The 17595-nt window shown below is 39.8% G+C and overlaps 1 protein-coding gene across 1 annotated transcript in view; it reads right to left on the reverse strand.

Moving 5' to 3' along the window:
• Polr1A (RNA polymerase I subunit RpI1) overlaps positions 1 to 17595 on the reverse strand; it is a 553279-nt gene that overhangs the window by 383908 nt on the left and 151776 nt on the right. The window contains exon 8 of the mRNA XM_089249700.1: positions 6166 to 6309. Within this exon, the coding sequence (XP_089105826.1) occupies positions 6166 to 6309 (144 nt within the window). The remainder of the gene's footprint in view (positions 1 to 6165; positions 6310 to 17595) is intronic.

The raw sequence follows: 17595 nt of genomic DNA on the forward strand, positions 1-17595 counted from the left end.
ATAATAATGTGACTGGTTTGAATGTGACTTCTTCCCTGGAAGTCACATTCAAATTTGCAATTGAAATTGCATAAATTACTTCCTTAATTTTTTGCCAAGTCTTCCTTAGCTTGCCTATATATATATAAACATTCTTCCTTGGCTTGTATATATATAAACATTCTTCCTTGGCTTGCATATATAAACAGTCTTTCTTGGCTTGCATATATAAACAGTCTTCCTTGGCTTGCATATATAAACAGTCTTCATGGCAGACACAACAGATTCCTCAGCTTTACCACATGATGATGCCACTGACTTTTGCCACACATTACTTTCATTCAAGGATCTAGCTTCCACAGCATAATTATGATCCACACTTATCTCATGTTTTTTCAAGGTATCCCCTTAGAAACAAGACATCCTGCAATATCAAAACGTATCATATCAGTTTTATTATTTATGTAATTCACCCATGAGTTGTGACAAGCTCAATCTTTTCAAAACATATGCAAAATAGCAATAATTATTTGCTGGAAGAATATATCAGAACTTAGTAGTACCAGTGACTTAGGCAAGTTTACTGGAACATTACAAATTTGTTGGACCATGTATTGCAATAACAAAGCCTGATTGACTGCCATGGAAAAACCAGGCATTTAATATCCTTTAAGTCAGGGGTTCTCATCAATCTGAGCTCTGTGAAGCCCTTAGGCACCGCTTGTGCACTTTTCGGAAGCTCCACAGATACTCTGGAACAGGCATCTTCAACCCGTTGGTAACTGAAGTGATGTACAGAACTGTGCGGGCTGCTTACATGCTTTCTGAAACTCTGTCGCGGATCACTCAAGGCACTTATTAAATGTACCGAGGACCACTGAAGTGACATGGAACTACACTGCTGGTCACCTAAGCGAGCTGAAACTGTGCGGCGTTTCACTCGAGTGATCTGTAAATGTGCTGCTTAGTTCATTCTTAAGGCGTGTATACATTAGCGCATTGATCATGCAAGGTAAGCATTTGCAATTGGTTGTTCAGTAATTTGTACGGTGTTGTGAACTATTTTCGATCTGTTTGAACTGGACCCACCTGGAATCTGCTTTTTCAATGAACACAAAGGGAAGAAAGGAGCACAAAGGAAGTTCGTCTACCCACGAATGGATTAGAAACGCTGCAGGGGGTCATACGTTGCAAGATCGGCACACTAATGTATGCGTGGCTTTACAAAATTATGTTTGAGGTCATTTGTCGCTTCACAACAAACGACGGATACATACATACTCACCCCATGACTTCGGCCAATGTGGCTCCGAAGGCCACATTTGGCCCGTGGGTCATGGGGTGAGTATGTATGCTCTAGGACAATATAAAATGAATCAGTAAATTTGATAAATAAAGAAAGAGGCTTCCGGGGATAGAAATTTATAGACTGAAAAGGGCTCTGTGAGTCAAGAAAAGTTGAGAACCACTGCTTTAAAAGATCATTTTTGTCGGAACACAATAATTTTTATGCCAGAGAGATACCTAAAAACTTTTTGAACCTACAATTTTTGCCTTTCTGAATGATTATCCTACCATGCTTCTGTTTCGGATTGGAATCCGGACATACCGCATCGGAAGTTGAAGGTGCGAGATCAGGCAGTTCTTTGAAGACCCAAACGTGAAAACTTATCGCGAAAGTTATAAAAAAAATTTGATTTGCTTTTCATTTTGTGACTTCTCCCGGTACCAGGCTGCAGCCCAGCGGTCTATGTGGTAGATGCACTATAATTTGCAAAATAGGTATTTTTGCAAATTACAGTAATTACAAAAATTCATCATATTAAAGAATTAAATAAAACCTATGCATTAACTGTCTCAAAAAGAACAAACTAAGTCATTCTGTATTTAAAAATATGAACTTCATGTCAAAATTCAGTATTAATGAGAAACCTTGCTTTTCTCAGCATGCCGGAAAAGACCAACTTCTGGAAATTAAAAAGCTGGCGTGCCTTGACTTTCCGGCATCACGCATTTTGTGCTGAAATACAGTATTTTGTTGGAATGTTCCCCCTTTTTATGCACATGAAACCGGTCGGCCCGACACATTATGCAAATCGGCGGTGGCACGCTCTCACCCACATGGAAGCGCAGCTTTATATAGTAGACTAGTGTTTCTCTACAAGTATATGTTGCGTATCTGTTCTTTTCCACTTGTATGTCTGGATTTTATGTTTTTTCTCCCTTTGATCGCCGGCTGTTTTTGTCGGCTGTTTCATTTATGATGATCGTGAATGATCTTGTTAAACTTTTTATTGTTCTTGCAACTTTTAAGAAATAAAAGTTAGACTTCCAAAAGAACTTCCGATCGTTATTTTTTCTTGAACTCAGTCAGCACGCACGCAGCAATCTCTGCCCTAAAAATGATACATCACTGTAATCGTGAACTGGAAAGAATAGCATCTCAACACTAAAAATTTACCAATTTTGTTTATAATATTTTATTGTCATCGAGAGCACAAAAGCACAGTATACATAATTTCAAAATTTTAGCACATTAGGAAGTGAATGAAAAATAGAATATGAAATTCCATGTTTGCTAATACGAAGAAATTTTTTATACGGCATGTAAAACTTGGCTTACCTTTATCACTTGCCAGAAGGTTTCTTTTCTTGGCTTGTACACAATAATTGCATTTGAAAAAAGGAACAGGAAGTTTCTCATCCGTCCATTCCACTTCAAGCCATCCGTAAAGCGCACACCATTTGCTTACAAGATGTTTAGATGGCAAATCCGAGTTAATCTTTTTTGTTTGGCTATTTTCAGTAATGTTTCTATCAGATTCACAATTCTTGCGCTTATTAGAAATTTATCCATTATATTTCTTGTCGAGTGAAGATAAAAAATAATATAACCAGAGGATGGACGTCGCAAAATTAATACTAAGTATTTTTTTTTTGTCGCTGTCGCCAGAAAAAAAAAGCAATGAATGAACTTGACCAGGGACTGAACCAACAACTCCTAACAGAACCAGCTGAAGAATGCAGCTTTGCCATCCCCTCCAACTATAAAGTGTTGACTGGAGTCCTTCTGTCTGCCTTTCCACCCTGTCCTTCCTGACCTTCACCCAGTGTCATCACCATAATGTGTGGTCCCGGAGATAATCGAATGATAGATGGGTCTACTCCTTTTATACCTCCTGTACACAGTTTTGGGAAAGTAGCCACTACTTCTCTAACATTTTGCAAAAAATGTGACTATAGCCCTAAAACCCTGATCATAAGTCATATGAAAATTTTTTTTATATACACTGAAGAGCCAAAAAAACTGGTAAACCTGCCTAATACTGTGTAGGGCCCCTGCGAGCACGCAGAAGTGCCGCAACACGACGTGGCATGGATTCGACTAATGCCTGAAGTAGTGATGGAGGTAATTCACACCATGAATCCTGCAGGGATGTCCATAAATCCGTAGGAGTAAGAGGGGGCGGAGATCTCTTCTGAACAGCACGTTGCAAGGCATCCCAGATATGTTCAATAATGTTCATGTCTGGGGATTTTGGTGGCCAGCGGAAGTGTCTAAAGTCAGAAGAGTGTTCCTGGAGCCACTTTGTAGCAATTCTGGATGTGTGGGGTGTCGCATTGTCCTGCTGAAATTGTCCAAGTCCGTCAGAATGCACAATGGACATGAATGGGTGCAGGTGATCAGACAGGATGCTTACGTACCTGTCAGAGTCGTATCTAGACATATCAGGGGTCCCATATCACGCCAACTGCACAAGCTCCATACCATCACAGAGCCTCCACCAGCTTCAACAGTCCCCTGTTGACATGTAGGGTCCATGGATTGATGAGGTTGTCTCCATACCTGTCCATCAGCTCGAAGCAATTGGAACCGAGACTCGTCAGACCAGGCAACGTGTTTCCAGTCCACTGTCGGTGTTGTCGGGCCCAGGCGAGGCGTAAAGCTTTGTGTCGTGCAGCCATCAAGGGTACACGAGTGGGCCTTCGGCTCCGAAAGCCCATATCGTTGATGTTTCATTGAATGGTTCGCACGCTGACACTTGTTGATGGCCCAGCATTGAAATCCGCAGCAATTTGTGGAAGGGTTGCACGTCTGTCACGTTTAATGATTCTCGTCAGTCATCGTTGGTCCTGTTTTTGCATGATCTTTTTCCGGCGCAGCGATGTCGTAGATTTAATTTTTTACCGGATTCCCGATATTCATGGTACACTCGTGAAATGGTCGTACGTGAAAATCCAAATTTCATCGCTACCTCGGAGATGCTATGTCCCATCTCTCGTGCGCCGTCTATAACACCATGTTCAAACTCACTTAAATCTTGATAACCTGCCATTGCAGCAGCAGTAACCGGTCTAACAACTATGCCAGACAAGGCATTGCCGAACGCAGCGTCGTACTCTGATTAGTTCCACATCTCTTTATTTGCATACGCATGCCTGTACCAGTTTTTTTTGGCTCTTCAGTTTATTATACAAAAAATGCTTTACCGCCAATTTTTCCCCCTGAAAACATTCAACCATTACAATTTTAATACCATTCATTTTACTAGTTTATTTTGAACAAACCAATAAAATCATCATAAATTTTAAGTGAAATACTGAGAAAATGTTTTTCCGTTTTTTTAGATAAATGGAAGGGCTAACTAAAGAAGCTCACTTTCAAAAAAAGTGAGCTGCTTGAATATGTTTTTTTGTTTCACACAGTCAGCATTGATACTGCAGTGCTGGGACTTGCAAATCACTATCCCCCCACCAAGCAAAAGAGTATATACCTTATTCCCACATGAAATCCAGCATGCCGGAAAATATTGGGGAAGTCACTCAGTTTTTACGGAAAATGTTTCTAGAAATGTTTGGTTTTTCCAGAACATGGTTCGAGAAACTAATATTTTCCAAACAATTTTCATTGCTGGAAGTCTCAACAGAAATGGATGAAAAGATGTAGCAGGTACATCTAATAACAATAGCCGTCGTCTCTTTAAACACAAGTTTTTGATACCGGACGACAGAAAAAGAAAAAAATGCTCGCATTATATGATAACTTAATAATTTATATTAATAAAATACTGATAATTTAATTGATTGACTAACCTCTCAACTTCGCATATGCCATTTCAAAAACTAAAACCACGTGCAATAGAGCCTCTTATCCTTTTTGGTACCAAATGAGCCCTGGACTATAGTTGCAAGGAAAAAAACAGCTTCTAAATAAAAAAAACTTTTTCTCAATGAAAAAAAACTGTTTCTTGACGTACTAAAATTTCGGAAAGATGGGCACGATGCGCGTTGGCAAAACCGGTACCTTGATGAATTTTACAAACAAAAACAGGAAAACACATAAAAAGGCTCTCTATAAGTTGCTGTAGCAATGCCAAGGTTAATGTCAAAGGTTGAGACTCGAATGATGAGAAAAGACTGAAATTCTCAAAAGCAAAAGTTGAAGAGAGAAATTTCAGTGAACCCTGATCGGTGCAGAAGTGACAAATTTTTGTAAAAAATCAACGTTATGGCACATTATATAGCAGGAAATTCTTAATGGCATAGCACTCCCATCCCTGGGCATTGAGTAGCATGGTGAGTGTATCCAAAACCGTCTAAACCAGATATGGGGGATCCATGAGGACACACAGATTTCACTTATATAACTGATACTTTTCTGATTTTCGAAGGCTGATATTAGATACTTGCTATCACCCTATTGTCATGCTCTGATGTCAGCCTGGATTGCAAGCTTTTCATTGCGTATTCCTCTAACCTTCCAGCGAGTGCATGTATGTAGGAGAAACACTAAGGAAAACTGAGTGCCTACCTCCTACATAAGCACACCCACTGAAAGGCTTCATTTTATTACAGACCCCTTTCAAGTTTGAGTTTGTCTTCTCTCGAACTCTCTCACATGCATATACAAATTCATTGTTATGGTAAAGGTCAACATGAAAATAAAAAACTGAAAATCAATAAAATGATGTCCCTAGAGACTACGGACAATCCATAGCATTTGGCAACTCTGTAGGTGGAATACATTAATTATTAACACTGCTAGGACCCTAGAGTAGTAACATTATACAGTCAATTGTCATAGAGAGCATCATTATACAGGATTTTCACTATATATGAAAATATAGATATTATATAAATATAGTTGCAAACCCTGTGATCAATAAGGTTTGATTATATATTTACTTGTTTGACACCACGATTTTGTTTATCTTTGTTCAACTTATCTAGGTCACTATCATAAACATAGTTTACATGCATTTGTAGTTCATGCCAGATGTGATTCATTTTCTGCCAATCTGTTTTTCCTTGTATTTTATCAACTAGGTCCTAGAAGAAAAAAAAAAAATTATATCTTAAAAGAAAAAAATCATGACAATCCTGAGGTCGGGAAGTTTATTCTTGAGATATTTTTCTGAACGTTTTTCTATGGGATATTAAACTGGTAGTTACTGAGGTAAAAGACAGAAAGCATTAAATGTCGGAGCATGAATAAGTGTTCCAAATTTTATTAAATCAAAATATTTTCCACTTTATTAAATAGGATTGTAATGCAAATCTTGGATAATGAAAAATAATCTTATAAATGAATTTTTTAATTTTTAGAGATAATTTGCAGCTGTTTCTGTGTAATTACAATTTCATGATTATAATATCAGCAACAAATTAATACTGAAAATTAAAAAACCAAATGTATTTTACTTTAATTATATGGGTTGTTGAAATCTGCTTTTATTTTAACGCAAACTCTCAACTAGGTTTTCCTATTTACAGGTGTTTCTATTCTTACATTCATCAACAATTTTCTTGTTCATCAACACCCCCCCCCTTCTGCGTTTCTTAAAGAAAATTTCAATTCTCCCCTCCCTCCTATATTATGCCTGCAACTATTATTGCGCACTTTGGAAAATGCTACCCAAGGTTAACAAGAGGACCACATACATTTTCCCTATTATTCCATTCCTGCTGATTTTCAAGTTTCAAGAATCACACATTTGCCCTTTTTCTTTTAAAGTAAAAACAAAATGCATAGCACCACTGCTTATTTTTGCATACACATAAATATTGTTTACACGAAAATTATGAAAATATTGATTATTTATCATTTATATCATCATCTTTCCCATGTAAATAATTAGAGGCACACATCTGTAAATCCCACCAAATTAAAGGCAAACTTGGTGAGTTTGGCGACAGCTCCAATTTGGCAATGCCATTATGCTAAAGGAGAAGTGCTAAGATGTTCCGAGAAGATGGTAGAATAATCTTGAAGCTCATCCCGTGCTAATAAAGTGGCGGCGCTTTTACGGAACTATGAGCAGTTTGTAGAATCTTAGTCAGAAGACAAGGTGTTATTTGTAGGTCACTCTATTTATCAGTCATGTTTCGAAACTGCTGTTTGTAAATACATGTATTGTATAAGAAATCTGTTTCCCACGAAATTGCTTCACGATTTGCCATCTCAAGTGCTTGTGAGAGACATTATCCAGAACAATTTGGTGCCAGGAGTGGGGGTAATTCACAGAATTGAATGGTGAAGATCAGAGTGAAAGAATTTGATAGTATGCTAGAACAGCTGAACCAGTTGATAAATGTTATGCGCCAGATGAAACTGGGATCTTGGAAGAGATGAATAAATCTCCAACCACTGTCAACACATACATCGTTGACATGAAAGAAGATGTCAAACTCTATTGTTGAAGTTAAGGGAGATGTTGCCGCTGCTGTGAATAAGATCGAATCGGCAAGCTCAGATGTCAATGCAATGAAAGAGGAAATAGCCACACTGATGACAGCAGAGTAAAGGAAGAAATTACCACATCGATTGCCAGAGTGAAGGGAGACATTGTTGTCATTGAAAGCAGAATGGAAGGAATAGTTTACACCGTGAAAGAACTCTCCCAAGAGATAAATTCTGTCCTTGAGTAGGTGAATGCTGTCAGTGATAAGATCTCAAAAAGTATAGTGAAGCTCAAGAAGAAAATTGAAGAGCCTACGTCTTCCGCGGATGATCACTTCGTCTTGCTAGCCATAGTCAGTTGGTCGAACATCGAGCATCGACGTACGATGGAAGGACATCATGGTCCATTTACAGGACCCTATTTGAGATGATTGCCTATGCAAAAAGATGGGATTGTGTACACAAGGACTTTCACCTAGCTACCATACTTTCAGGTGAAGCCACAGAGGTTCTACACACACTCGCTGCTGAAGACAGATCCAGCTCTGATGAACAGACTTGAGATGAGGTTCAGAGAGAACTACCTCAAGGGCTTCCACCATCTGCAACTGAAGACCAGGCACCAGAAAGCTTGCAAGGCATTGCAAGAGCTGGCCATGGACATCAAAAGGCTCTATCAGTTAACTTACTCTGATTGCTCATCGGATATCAGGGACATTCACCCTCCTCAATGCTTCATCATGGCGAGTTTACCACATCTCATGCCTGCATGGTGACCATAGGCGTACGCAGAATTTTCTCGAGGGGGGGGGGGGGAGTTTACGCTTTTTCCTGTAAAATAACACTAGAATCTTGGCTCGGGGGAAGGGGGGGGGGTTTAGAACCCCAAAACCCTCCCTTTGCGTACGCCAATGATGGAGACCATGGATTCTATGCGAAAGGCAAAATTGATGGATTTTCATGAAGGATGTCATCAACACTGTAGCCAAAATGAGTATAGTTAGGAAGAACCTGGCTCAAAAATTCCACCAATGATTTTTCTACACGTCACTTTTGTTGACGCTGAAGACCGGAGAAAAATGACTGTGCGGGAAAAATTAGAAATCTCAGTGAAGTTCACCACAGTTGCTGACCAACACACAGTCTTTGTGGCACGATATAAAAGACCTGTGTATCATCGCACTGGACTTGGAAACATGGATTTTTCTTGGGACATGAGGAATGACCAGTTACATACTCCGAAGGAATGCATCGCCCTACTCGGGTGAGATCATGGCAAATTTCCTCCACGGAATGTGGTGGCGATTCCAAAAGCAGAAAAAGAGTTCATCAATGATGGCATGAAGAGGAAGATCCAGCCTCATGAAGATGAAGAAACATTGTATGAAAATGCCGACACCCTCACGAGAGAACCGGGTCCACAGAACCATTGTCATTGCCTCAAGGCAGAAGAGAAATATGGGCCATTGAACCTTGTAGTGAGACAGATAACATCTAAAGTCTCAAGTGATAATCCTTGGAGAGACAAGACATACGACCAACAATGGATTTGGAAGGAATCCACCTGGAATAAACCAACGTGGCAAGAAGTCGCCTCTTCCAGTCCGATGATACTGGGGGCTATGGGACTCCCTGGAGATGGGAGATGTCATGCTGTACTGCAAATGGGAGTCATGGCAAACTTCATAACTTACAAGTTTTACAGCAAAAAAAAAAGGGCGGGGCACATATGCAAATTTATTTTTAATTTGCAAACAAACTTCCCCTCTTCTCAAAAATATAGATGTAGAAATGGTTCAAAAATTACAAGTTTTGATTACCCAGCATCATAAGAATTCATAAAATAATCAATCCACATACATGCTTTCTGTCATCACCAAAGTGCTCTAAAACCTTCAAGTATTAGTCAAAAATATAACTCATAACAGCATCACATAAATTATAAAAATTCTAAAAGTGATATTCATTCCCTTTCCAATTATTCAAAATAAAAACCACAGCCGACAAAGATTTTTCTTACAAAATTATTTATATTTGCAGCAACTCTTCAGGGTTCATACAAAATTTCCAAAATGAAAAGTAAGGAGTTTTTAAGGTGTCATGGGGCCACGCCACCTCTGAAAAAAAAAATTTCACCACTAGACAATAAAAGAAGCCCACAGAAAAACAAAAGAAGCCCACATGTGAATTGATTTTCATTTAAATGTATTTTTTCTTTAATTTCTATTTCAATGTTTCCAAGATTTCAACTTTCAGAATAAAGGGTATGATGGGTAGGAATTTAAGCTGAAAAGGAAGAGATATGCCGTGACTGTATGCGCGAGTAACAAGCGACAAGAGAACACAAATTCGAACAGTAACAGAGCATGATGATCAAGATTAGGTATTGAGAAGTGTAGTAAGAAAGAAGAGAGAGAGAGAGTTGCGGTAGTATATAGTATTAAAATGATTTAAAGAAATCTGAAGTGATGTACTGAGTTTGCAATAAATTTTGTTTTTATCTTGCTTGAGCTGTGGCCACTTCTGCCAGACAGAGATACAAATACAACGCCACAACAGGCAAAATGCCCAACGAGGTGGAAGAGAAAAAAAAAATATAGATGCCATATATTTCAAAAATACAGCAACCCAATTAAAAATGCAATTAATAAAAATTATAAACAATATATACACGTGATAAAATATTATATAATGCCCATAAAGAATGGGCAGATGTTAACCAAATAAGAGTTAAATCACTGTAAACTGTTTATGAAAATATGCTCATAAGCTACAAAATAAAAAAATCAAATCCTTTCTATACATTGTTTTTTTTTTCCCAAGAAAGCCACAAAAAGGAATTTTAAGAAAACTCGTCCAGTTTTTTCTTCTATAAGTCATGACAGCTTCACATGATCTGCATTTGTGAATGAGTCAAAAATTTTTTATTAAAAATTAAATACTGAGGAAAAGTTTATGAACATAGCTATACTGGGAGGAAGGGCAAAGCCTTCCTGCACCCTTTGGCGGCAACACCTTCTTCTCTTCACATCATATCTTGTTTATTTTGTCCCACTTCATCAGAGTGAAAATGAAAAGTGGCATTTGAAAGCACCAGCTTACTGAGGAATTTTACAATCTTAAAGCAACAAAAAAACCAATGAGATTCATCAAGCACCCTTCCAAAATGGATCAACTTCCCTCATGAGGGTCCCCAGCCTGAAGTCCCCACCCCATGAGTACCACAAAAAATTGTAATTCATATTCATTTTACCAACGACTAAAATACAAGAGCCCCCAACCAAGGAGCGGGAAGTCAATATGCAGATTTTTTTATGGGCCCGATACATTGATTTATAGCAAACTTTTACTGCTAAAATTACAAAAGGCTGAAGCTGGTTTTCTGTGGTTCCCAACTTCAAGGTGCAAATGCGAGCCGATCTCCACTGTAAAAAGTCTCTCCATAGAGAGCAAGAAACCTACAATTGAGTACAAATGTAATTCAATCATAACACATCACTAACTTCACGTCTGAAATATAGATGGCAGCACTGAAAAAATCAAACACTACATATGCACTCAGACTGTTAGGCATACACACTTCCAGCACAACTCCCTAGATAGTAAATTGCCCATAGATGGTAATAGATCTGAGTTGAGCTTGGTTTGAAAGAAAGAAAGCGCCTTCCCCTCCCCCCAGAAATCACTCACTCAAACAATCTGGGAATGTGCCGCAGGCCGCTCGATTGAAGTAAGAATTTGCCACGAGCCACTTAATTCATCTGTAAAGTGTACCAGCGCCACTTGAGGCAGGCCACATTTAGGCCATGTGTTGAGCACATGCATGCTTTAAAATAAGGGGCTGTATTACGTCAGAAAATTTACAGCAATTTTTGACTCGCCCCTCTTGTCAGAAAAAGTCAGCAAAACTCTTACCCTCCCCCTGTCAGCGCTCTGCCCCCTTCCTCCTAACGCTTATTGGTGGAATCTGAATCTGAATTGGGGGCTTTACCCCAGATGATCAAAAATTTATTTTTTTAATCCACAAAATATTTTTTAAAAGAATTGTAAAAATATTTTTTACAATTTCGAAACAAAATATCTTTATATGTTTTTATAATCAATTTTTGTTAATTTCAATGCTATTTGAAGGCTAAGAACCCAAAATTGCTCAAAAAATTCATTGCGACCCTACCTCTCTAAGCCCTTGGTAACCCTTGACCCGCAATAAAGATTCGGCCTGTGCGGACCAAATGTGGCCCTGGTGTTATAATGTGGCCTATCTCTAAATCTATTTTTGTAACAATGAACCAAGTGACACATTTACAGATCGCTTAAGTGACTCGTGGCACCATTCCAGACCATTTAAGCGATCTGTGGCACATTAAGTGATCCCTTGAGTGACATGTGACAAAGTTTTAGAGCATTGGTCCTGCCACCAGTGCAGTTCTACATCACTCAAGTTATCCGCGGCACATTCCCAGATTACTTAAGTGATCTGCGGCATAATCACGGATCACTTATATGACGCGCGATAAGATATGACGCACAGCTCCAGAGCATTTGGATCCACTAAGTATTTGAAGATCACTAGAGTGGCTATGTAGGGGATTCAATAGGGAGAATGTTAGTTCAGGTGCACACAAACTAGTGAAAAGTTTTACTCGTTTTTCTCACACCGAGTAAGACGCCATTGAGAATATTTCATATTTTTTATAAAGGGTGGTTGATGACGTAAGAATCATCCAACCCCTCCACGTCATCAAGTCAGCAAATCGAAAATCCCCCATCCATGCTGACGTAATACTCGAATGACCCCTAACATAAAGATACCTGAAAGTTATTTTCTGAAGGTTAAAAAAAGTGGGTTCAGCTATAGCGGCTGATCGGCTCGTCCTCCCCCCCCCCTCCTCCTGTAAAACCAGACGTGGCTCGGGCTGTCACTTTTAAAAGCTGGGTTTTACTAGCAGGTTTTCTATGGCGCATGCAACGTGAATCACCCAGCGCGACACGGCATCTATTCATCAATATGAAAAGCAGTACGACTGTTTTCCTACAGAGCGCAATACGGCTCATGACAGCGCTTTACGTCGGCCGTGATTGGCAGACTGCTTCTGGAGGAGTTAAGCATCGTGTGCCGAGCGTTTCAGCGATCTTCCCTTCATTTTCGTGTTGTGTCTCTTCCCTTTAAACCGGAGCATGCAGCCGATAGAGTAGATGACGCCAGGGTCATATACTATATAGCCGTCCTGAGTCGATGCGCCACGCTTGGAAAACGCAAATACGTAATGTCATTATGTAACTCATTTCTGCCTACACGAAATGATCCAGTTAGGTTCACACGGCCCAAAAAGCCTACTCCTAGGAAAACCTGGCTTCAGGGATGAACGCTCGTTACGGGATCCCAGGAGAGATAAACCCATTGTCTCTCTCATGGAATCTCTTGTGTGTGGATAGAGCCTGTTCCTCTTTCTTTCTTTTTTTTGCCTTTTTATTTACGGCAACCAATCTGTGAAACAGATTCGCTTTCTCCACTGGACTTCAGTTTTTAAGGCGCGGCGGCAAAAAGATACGCTTGTCGTCGTCCCTTACTCCAGTCGAACTGAAATTTTGTTTTCTTTCTTCTTTTTCAGTAGCGAGTTGTAATGTGAATAAAACACATAAAACACGTCTAAAAAACTGTGGAAAGCAGTGACATTTTGCGGTTTCTCTGAATTTTCGTAGTGAGATATTGACTGTAAGCAAATGGGAAGGAGGGATAAAATAGGAATAGTAGGAGAGAATTGCGGTAAAAAAAAGACGATTGCGGTGAAAGTAGGAAAATAGTAGGAAAAATAGGAAAGCTGCGAGGTCTGCACTCAGTATACTGCGTAATATAGGAGGTTCGAGACATCGTTTCGCTGAATAAGTAAAAATTTTCTCACCACTGGGCATGGGGGAATTTTCGGCTACTGGCTTAGCGGAGTGATGTCGTTCTATGGACCATCGATTTCCAATGCTGACCAGTTTGCGACACAGGCAGGAAAACACGTCAAAACTAGCGATTCGGTAAAAAATCGTATTTTTAGAAGCAAAAGTATATAATCGTATTAATTTACTAAATACCACAAAATTGTAACGGTTGGCAGGTATGCACAACCATTGGATGTTCCAATCCCATCCCCTGCTTTCACATTTCCTATTACAAAGGGAGAGAGCGTTTTTTTCCCCCTTTTCCTCCTCTTTATATTCGGGGGAAGCTTCCTCTTATTTTTCTAGGCAATGCTATTCATCGCCATGGGGAATGCCTATTCTAAGAAAGATCATCCCTTCAGAGAAAAAAAAAGGACTTTTTCAGGCGTGGCTGCAAAAAGTAAGGAGTTATAAAGGCCCTTCCGGAGGGAAATGAAAAGTTAGGAGTTTTTAAGGAGTTTGTAAGGATGTGCGAACCCTGATGTAAAAGAAGCTTTGAATGAGTTAAATTTAAGCCTGACTGGTAGACATTTCAGCCTAACTAAGACTTCAGAAGGTCCGTGAATGATTCTATTGGGACAAGTACAGGACCAATGTGGAATAGTGTTCAAGAATTGTGATGCCGGCGACGCTCGATGCCTAACCAAAACTTTAGAAGGTCCATGAATGATTCTATTGGGACAAGTACAGGACCAATGTGGAAGAGTGGTGCAAGAATTGTGATGCCTGCGACGCTCATAAAGGACCTCGGAAGTGCATCCAAGCCCGCCTTCAACACCACAACATTGAAGAACTGTTCAAGACAATCGGCATAAAGGTCCTGGAACCATTACCAAGAACCATCCACGAGAGCACCGAATTCTCGCCTTTGGAAATGCTCATGGGACAAGATCTTCTGCTGCTAGATGGCCCGCTGTTTGGGCGACCACCAGATGCCCTTCCACCAGAAAAATATGTTGAGAGACTCCAGGAGCACCTCGAAGATATGTGCATTGAATCGCCAGAAACAGGATCAACATAGACTCTCAGAAGATAAAGGACCGTTATGATGCAAAGGCCGATCTTATGACTTCAAGGAAGGAGACCTCGTCTGGCTGAACCCAAAGCATGAAAGGAATCTGAGGCAACCACAAATCCAAAAGGCCTGTGCCCAAATTTCCAGACATCATGGGGAGGATCCTACAGAGTTGTGAAGAAACTAAACAATGTAGTAGTTCAGATTCAAAGGAAGCCATCTTCAAATTGCAAGGTGGTCCACTTCAACAGACTAGCTCCTTACCATAGTGAGTGATCAAGGGTGGCCCGCCAACTTAAGGACTGAATTGCTGGAACAAAATTCTAAAGAATGGGGTAGTGTTATGGAAATTATGTAAATAGTGATTATTTATCATTTATTGCACCATCTTTCACCTGTAAATAATAGGTGGTATATATCTCTGTAAGTCTTACCAAATTAATGACCAACTCGCACGTTTGGCAACAGTTCCGATTCTGCAATGTTGCCAAAGGAGTAAAGATGTTCCGAGAAGATGGTAGAATAATCTCGCTCTTCCCATGCTTATAAAGAGGCACTGCTTTCACAGAACTATGAGAAGTTCGTAGAATTTTAGTCAGAAGACAAGGTGCTATATGAAGGTCACACTTTATTTATCTGTTGTGCGACATCTCTCTGTATGTTGCCATCTGATAGTCAATGTTGTCACAAGCCATTAGCTGAGTTTGGTCAGACATTCCTATACTTAGTATGAACAGATGAAATGGAGGAGAGTGACATCTCTCTTTATGTTGCCATCTGATAGTCAATGCTGTCACAAGCCATTGGCTGAGTTTGGTCAGACATTCCATATACAGTCCTGTTTAGCACGTAACTTACATGCTCAAAGGAAAGGACCATCTCCAATAGCGTATTGATTAGCCACTGTGGTGGCCGAGTGGTCATAGTGACGGACTCGTGTCGCGAGGTCCCGGGTTCGAACCCCACCGTCGCCACAGTGGTGGTCGGCTGAAGTTGGTTTTCTGTGGTTTCCAACTTCAAGGCGTGAATGCGAACCAATCTCCCCTTTAAAAATTCTCGCCACAGAGAGCAACACACCTACAAATGTAATTCAATCATAACACATCACTTACTTCACTTCTGAAATATAGATGGAGATAATGAAACATCAAGCCCAACACTACATACGCGCTCAAACTGTAAGGTACACACACAGTTACAACTCACTAGGAAGTAAATATTCCATAGATGACGATGGTGATAGACCTGAGTTGTACTCGGTTCGAAAGAAAGAAAAAAAAAGCGTATTGATTAGCACACTCACTCGGATTGAGAGGGGGATGGTAGTTTTATTTGCTTGGAGGCCTATAAATTTACCTTCCAAAAAAAATCATCTCCACAATGCATCTAGTTTCCTACTTTGCATGAATAGCTTCATACAAAGAAGAGCATTTTGACTGAATAGCATATGAATAGCATTTCATACTTTGCATAAATAGTAGAGCATGGCATCACATCATCATCTCTCTATAAGAAAAATTGTAATTTAAATAAGCATGATAAGTCAGCACACTTTCTCGTATGACACCCATGCGATACAAATTTACACGAAACAACAGCTCTTTCAATATCAATTTATTACTTTATTCACATTGTGCAGCCATAGAAATCACACAAATAATTTAATACAGAAGAAGGCTTCAAACCTAACAAGACATGGCACAGGTTGTTAAGTCAAGGACAAACGCTTTTTGTTTTACAAGCTTAGACATTTCGCTTTTAGATATTTTAATCAAAAGAAAGAATATTGTATGTACCGCTAACGTCTGTTGCAACTGCACATGAAGCATCGAGCTTTCGTCTGTACACTGTAATATTGCGCCGTATGCAAATGTCGTGCTGAGACGTGCACATCTGGCGCTTGCAGTCTACCCACATATAAACAGGAATCAACCTGGAAAATGATCTTTACCTCATTGCATACCATTCTCAGTCAAATGGGATGGTCAAGCGGTATCACAGACAACTAAAGTCAGCAATACGATGCCATCCCTCGTCGTCTTGGACACGATGCTTGCTGTTTGTCCTCCTGGGCATTCAAGCTGCCGTAAAAGAGTATATCAGACTCAGTTCAGCGAAGATGCTGTACGGAACGACTTTGAAGCTGTCAGGCAAGTTCTTTGATCCTTCACAACCCACCTGCAGTTCCGGAGCCATTTTCACAGAGAAACTGAGGGAGTTTATGAGTAAACTCCGTCCTGCTCCTGTGGCCCATCATGGTTCCCATAAAATGTTCGTGCACAAGGATCTTGCTACCTGCAGTCACGTCTTTCTGAGACGTGACTCTGTTTGACTGCCACTACAGTGTCTTTTATATGGTCCATATGCTGTTCTGAAACGCCATCCGAAATTCTTCACAGTCCTCATTGGTACTCGGATGTCTACAGTATTGCTAGACCGGCTGAAGCCTGCATATTTGGAGCACTCGTCCAAAGATTCAGAACTATCCAAATAGAGTGTTCAGCACGAACAGTCCGGAATGAACAGTCCTGCACCTCGTCCACCAGTTCAGGTATCCTGTGGCGTAGCAAATTGCCGTGCTGTGATGTGCACATCTAGCATTTGCGGTCCACCCACATATAAACCAGAATCAACCTGGAAGATTGTCTTTACCTCACTCTCTGCCACTAGCCACCACATCCACGCTGGTCGTGCTGATGATCTAAATTCTTAAATTTTATGTAATTAATTATATCCCAATATTTAATCGTTTGATTGTTGAATGTTTAATTGCTAATAGTTTAATAAATAGTTGTTAACCTTTTCAAGTTCGTATATTCAATATGGAGTCATATGCCACACACACACCCCGCTAGAATATATATAGCTTAATTACCCAACAAGTAAAACCAAAATTGTCAAACACACTTTATCAAAACTACACGAGTTAAAAATGAACAAAACTATAAAATCTGTCACTCCTTTCTTAAAGGTTACAATATTAAAGATA

This window comes from Pholcus phalangioides, unplaced genomic scaffold, assembly GCF_987345545.1.
Source record: "Pholcus phalangioides strain wild (caught in Gottingen) unplaced genomic scaffold, Ppha-v1.0 ptg000022l_1, whole genome shotgun sequence".
NCBI lineage: Eukaryota > Metazoa > Arthropoda > Arachnida > Araneae > Pholcidae > Pholcus > Pholcus phalangioides.